The 4,775-nt window shown below is 44.3% G+C and overlaps 1 protein-coding gene and 1 long non-coding RNA gene across 4 annotated transcripts; one reads left to right on the forward strand and one right to left on the reverse strand.

The window, feature by feature from the left end:
* Window positions 1–3,544, forward strand: LOC136482865 (uncharacterized). Of its 3 annotated transcripts, none has more exons than XR_010765224.1 (6): window positions 1–140; window positions 209–395; window positions 716–779; window positions 1,276–1,458; window positions 1,633–2,799; window positions 3,373–3,544. It is a non-coding gene; the product is annotated as an uncharacterized lncRNA (long non-coding RNA). The 3 variants fall into 3 exon arrangements; XR_010765223.1 differs by having other exon boundaries at window positions 3,407–3,544; XR_010765225.1 differs by having other exon boundaries at window positions 1,638–2,799; window positions 3,407–3,544.
* A 323-nt stretch (window positions 3,545–3,867) lies between these two features.
* Window positions 3,868–4,518, reverse strand: LOC136480834 (ethylene-responsive transcription factor ERF094-like). The gene has a single exon (XM_066478274.1). It carries the CDS (start codon window positions 4,516–4,518, stop codon window positions 3,868–3,870), a length of 651 nt encoding a protein of 216 aa, XP_066334371.1.
* Window positions 4,519–4,775: the final 257 nt, after the last annotated feature.

Raw genomic sequence — 4,775 nt, forward strand, 5'->3', positions numbered from 1 at the left:
GACGCGCACGGTGCCTCCTCCTTCCAATTAGTCGTCACTGCCAGCAAGACAAGGACAGTGGTGCCGATGGCCGCGCGAGATGTGGCACCAGCGGCGCGAGATGCGGTCACGGCGGCGCACAAAAAGTAGATGCGATTAAGGTACCCTCGCCTCCTCCAGTTCAGCCCACGGTATCCCTCCCTAACTCTTTGCCTCACTCCTCCGACAGAGTCGATGGAGTTAGCGGCGAGCTCGCTGCCCTCCTTTTTCCTCGGTGGCTCCGTCGATCCTAGCCTCTCCATACAGATGGACTTGGTGCCTGCTTGCCCACCTCGCAGTAATGCATCGTTCCCTTCCTCCCTCTCCTCCAGGGACTATTTGAATCGTAGAGCGTGGCCAAGGCTGCATCAGACTTGGTAAGATAATCCTCTTGACCTCTCTCTCAGGCTCATCCATCCCCTCCTAATTTATTTCGTGATTGGTTTTTTCATTCAGTTTCTTACATGCTTTTTATATTCACCAAAACTTCCAAACACATGGCAATATTTGATTCATCGTACCTGTTGCTGCTCCACAGAAGGGAGTTCCAATTTCATGGTAGTTGTGTAGTGCTTCAACGATGCCATGTGCTCTCCTTCCATTCTTTCTTTTTTCCCCCTAAAATTAATTAGCTTCTTGGTGCTTTCCATCTGGTATGGTCCAAGGCTGGAGTGATGTTTCTTTTTCTTTGTTTCAGCACAAATTAGGATGGCAACAACTGTTCTTCCTGGATATGCCACATTGGCTATTAAAATCCCATGGTATGGTAGTCCTTATGATTGGCAATTTTCGCAATATTCTTCCATACCTCAATTACAACTGATGATAGGCAAAACTGATGCAGCTACATATACATTCATTGCCAAAATTAAGAAAAAAAAAAGATTCAAGCACGTTCTTTATTGTTTTATTTAGCCAAAACAGATACATCAGCTAGTGACATTAGTAATAGAACCTGGGCCTGGTTCACTTTGCAAATTTTTTGAACCCGATGAATAGTACCACTTTCGTCTTATTTGACAAATATTGTCCAATCGTGGATCAACTAGGCTCAAAAGATTCATCTCGTGATTTCCAACTAAACTGTGTAATTAGTTATTTTTTTTACCTACATTTAATACTCCATGCAAGTGGCTAAAAATTGATGTGATGGAGAGAGAGTGAAAAAACTTGGAATTTGGATGGCATCTAAACAAGGCCCTGGAGCACAACAGCAGGGCTGTGCTTTTTTTCTAATTACACCAATAATATCTGCAGGTATCAAACTTTGTTCTTGCCGCTAATCTGATGCCAACACTGCCAGTGGAGCCTCAAGTTGTCAAACTGGCTCTCTTTGGTCTAAAAGGAAGAGAAATTTACCTGCTCCAGTCAAACTCTCATCTGTGTCGATGGTGCTCTCTGGATCATCGGAAAGGGTCCACATTACACATCATGTCGAAGGTACTGCAGTTGTCCCATAAATCTGCTACACTGCAGTTGTCCCATGAATCTGCTAAACAAGATTAATCATCTTTTGCTACATATCACAATTCTTGTGCCTGTTGTTACATATGTAGTTTTATTCCTACCTGCCTAGCCCCACGGATATTGCTTATGTAATTTTATGTTTACCAGCCCAGCCCGCCAGATACAACATCCACCTTTACTGATAGCTGAACAAGGAGATCTTCAACGCAACACACAGGAGATGGTCATCTTTAGCCTGCAGCTGCACCAATCATCCTTAAACCTGTAATGTTAATACTTCACATCTATTCTATTGATCTATTGGCATCTCAGAGGTCAATTGCATATATTTACTAAACGCCTATAGCTGAACAAGGAGATTTTCAACACAACACACAGGAGATGGTCATGTTTAGCCTGCAGCTGCACCAATCATCCTTGAACCTATAATCTTAATACTTCACATCTATTCTATTGATCTATTGGCATCTCAGAGGTCAATTGCATATGTTTACTAAACGCCTATTACTTGATAGCACAAATCGATCTTCTATCACACTACCATCTACCAACATAGATGCTTCGTGTATGTCAGTTGAGCTAGCTTACTAGGTTGAGACTGAAACTGCTTTGTCTCCATTGGTATCTGCAACAAGTTCTTTCAAAATATAATGCTGCATCATCTTGATTATAAGATATGGGGTTTACATACTATTTAGATACTGTTTCTTTTGATTGTGTTTTTGGCTAACATGCTAGCACTTTATATGGCAGTATCTAAATTCTACCATTCGATGGTATATGATTATTATAGGTTCAGCCTATACTTTTTTCAAGCAAAAGCATACTATCGATTGGCAGTAGCCGAACCTTGATATCAGCTGCTTAAAGAAGTACCTAGACTACTGCCATTTACGACATAAAAAATATGTTCATATTATTAGTCAGACATGCTTTAGGCCTTTGGGCAACCAAATAACCTGACACTAGGACAATGGCTAGGGTCCAAACAATCCTCATCTTCACTGAGCTGCTGTGCAGCGCGTATTTTCTCAAAGAACTCCCCACCAGCAGCCTATCCCTTGACAGCAGTGAAATGTGTGGTGTTAAAAACAAACGTGTTAATGATTGATTCACATAACAAAGTATAAGCTTTGTGCTGCAATCTGGTCTCGGCAAGCTAGAGTCATACTTTGGGATAAACTATGGATGCCTCTAAAGCTACTCTGGTGACTAGGAGTCTACAACACCAGTTCAGAGATACCTTTGCACAGATACTCCCTGATACCTATCAGCTGGGACCACGAGGGACATGGGTTCATCAACTATGGTTAGGTATGTTATTTTTTTTTTTTTTGAGATCGAGCAATGGAACCATTCCAATATCTATTGGCTATTATTTTCTTATTATAGTGTTCATATCTTTGTCATGTTAATTGGTACCATTTTGCCTTCTATGGTACATACTGGCATATTTGTAGTTCCTATTTTATGTATGTACCTTTATTGATTGGTTTTCTCATAGATCTTATACTGCTTTGATAATTGTTGGTCGGCCTGTGTTAATGCCATGTTTGTTTTTGCTTTCCTCTTGGTTGACTCATTTTCCTGTTCTGAATTACATTTTTTCCTTCCATGGCCGAAGACCTTCAATGAGATAGTCACAAAACTCTGGAATCCACCTGAGTCCTTGCTTAGTCTCATGAATTCCTTTTGTTTATACTCAAATGTAGTTTGATATCATTTCCTAAAGTTTGAAGTCTACATGTGGTGCATGCTTCAGATCAGAACAAAATGTTTTGTTACCATGGCGGCAATCATTCATCCTTTGCGCTAAACAATTTTTGTGATATGAATCTTTCATTCATACTACTCTTGCTAATTTGAATCGTCTTTTCATCTGTGTAGGAAAAAATAATCGTTGCTCCTATGGTGTTTGCAGGGTGCATGGAGGTGGTCGGCATGCACATGGACTCCAAAGCATAGTTGCATACTCTAAAGTAGAAGTAGAATATGGTTTCTATTTTTTTTATGTATCTATCAGACATCTTTGTTTTTGAAAAAAATACATACATGAGCACACGCTGTATTTTCTTTCCTATGATCAATTGCTATACACAATACTGCCCGACCTAAGTTCAATACTTTCAGTTCAGTCCAAATATATTGTGATCACAACTGCAGTCCTACGGGCGCGGCGAAGCGCGCCTCCCGTCCTAGTTATACATACTTGTGAACTCTTGGAGATGCTCTCAGTTGAGATATACATACTTGTGGTAACTGAAAAGACAATGAGTAATACACTGTGACCTCGTTTAACTTTGACCATAGCTTACTTCTCTATGAATTTGGCTGGGTTGTGAATTGTGCTGATGTGACCAACACCAACAAGACAAAATATCCTCAACCTGTCGACTCGCATGATACCCGCAGCAGCTCGTCCAAGTAATGAGTGCCAAGGTCCTCCAGCTCAATGATGGTGCAGCAGCACTGGCTGATGAGCGCTGTCACATGCTCCTGCGGCGGTGGCGCTGCCATGGATACGTTGGAGCTGCTGGACACGTCGTCGGAGCATTCCTGGAGCAGGGGAGAAGCTGGAGGCAGTACTCCGCCACCTACGCATCGATTAGGATTACTGCCGCCGTTGGTGGCGGTGGCCATAGCCACAGGCGAGCTCGACCTCCCTCTGCACCAACGCTGGCGCCTGCGCTTCCGCTTGCAGTGGCGCCGCTTCAGCACGAGGACAGGGGACCCCATGGTGCCGGCGATCACGAGCGGCGCCAGCGACGCCCACACGTGATCCACGGGGAAGTTGAGGACGGCGGCCTTGTCGTAGGCGAGCGCGGCGGCCTCGGCGGTGTCGAAGGTGCCGAGCCACACGCGGGCGCCCCGGCGTGTGGAGTCCCGGATCTCGGCGGCAAACGTGCCCCATGGCCGCGGCCGCACCCCGATGAACGCGGAGGCCTCCACCTGCTTGTCTTCCTCTCCCCGTGGCAAGGTGTCGACCGTCGGCCGGTGCGGCGGCTGGTCGTCCGACACATTTGGTGACACCATTGTTCCTCGACACCAGTGCATGCCACTGGTGTTCCTGGTGCACAAGAAGGAAGCTGGGTGGTGGCCGGTTTTTATATAAGTATGTACGAGTTGACAGTTGAGCCTCTCTTGTCATCTTCTGCACGATCGAGTGAAATACTTTCTGAATCGATCGGGGGATATTTGGATTTGGCTTGTTATCGGATGATATATATGAATATGATGTAACTTGCACAGTCGTCCTGTACGTCATAATCTAATATCATAGCCTCACACTA

The sequence above is a fragment of the Miscanthus floridulus genome, chromosome 9 (assembly GCF_019320115.1).
Source record: "Miscanthus floridulus cultivar M001 chromosome 9, ASM1932011v1, whole genome shotgun sequence".
Lineage (NCBI taxonomy): Eukaryota > Viridiplantae > Streptophyta > Magnoliopsida > Poales > Poaceae > Miscanthus > Miscanthus floridulus.

Bases quoted from the DNA above. Each gene is read 5' to 3' on its own strand.
- LOC136480834 (XM_066478274.1), bottom strand. From the start codon at position 4,518: ATGGTGTCACCAAATGTGTCGGACGACCAGCCGCCGCACCGGCCGACG.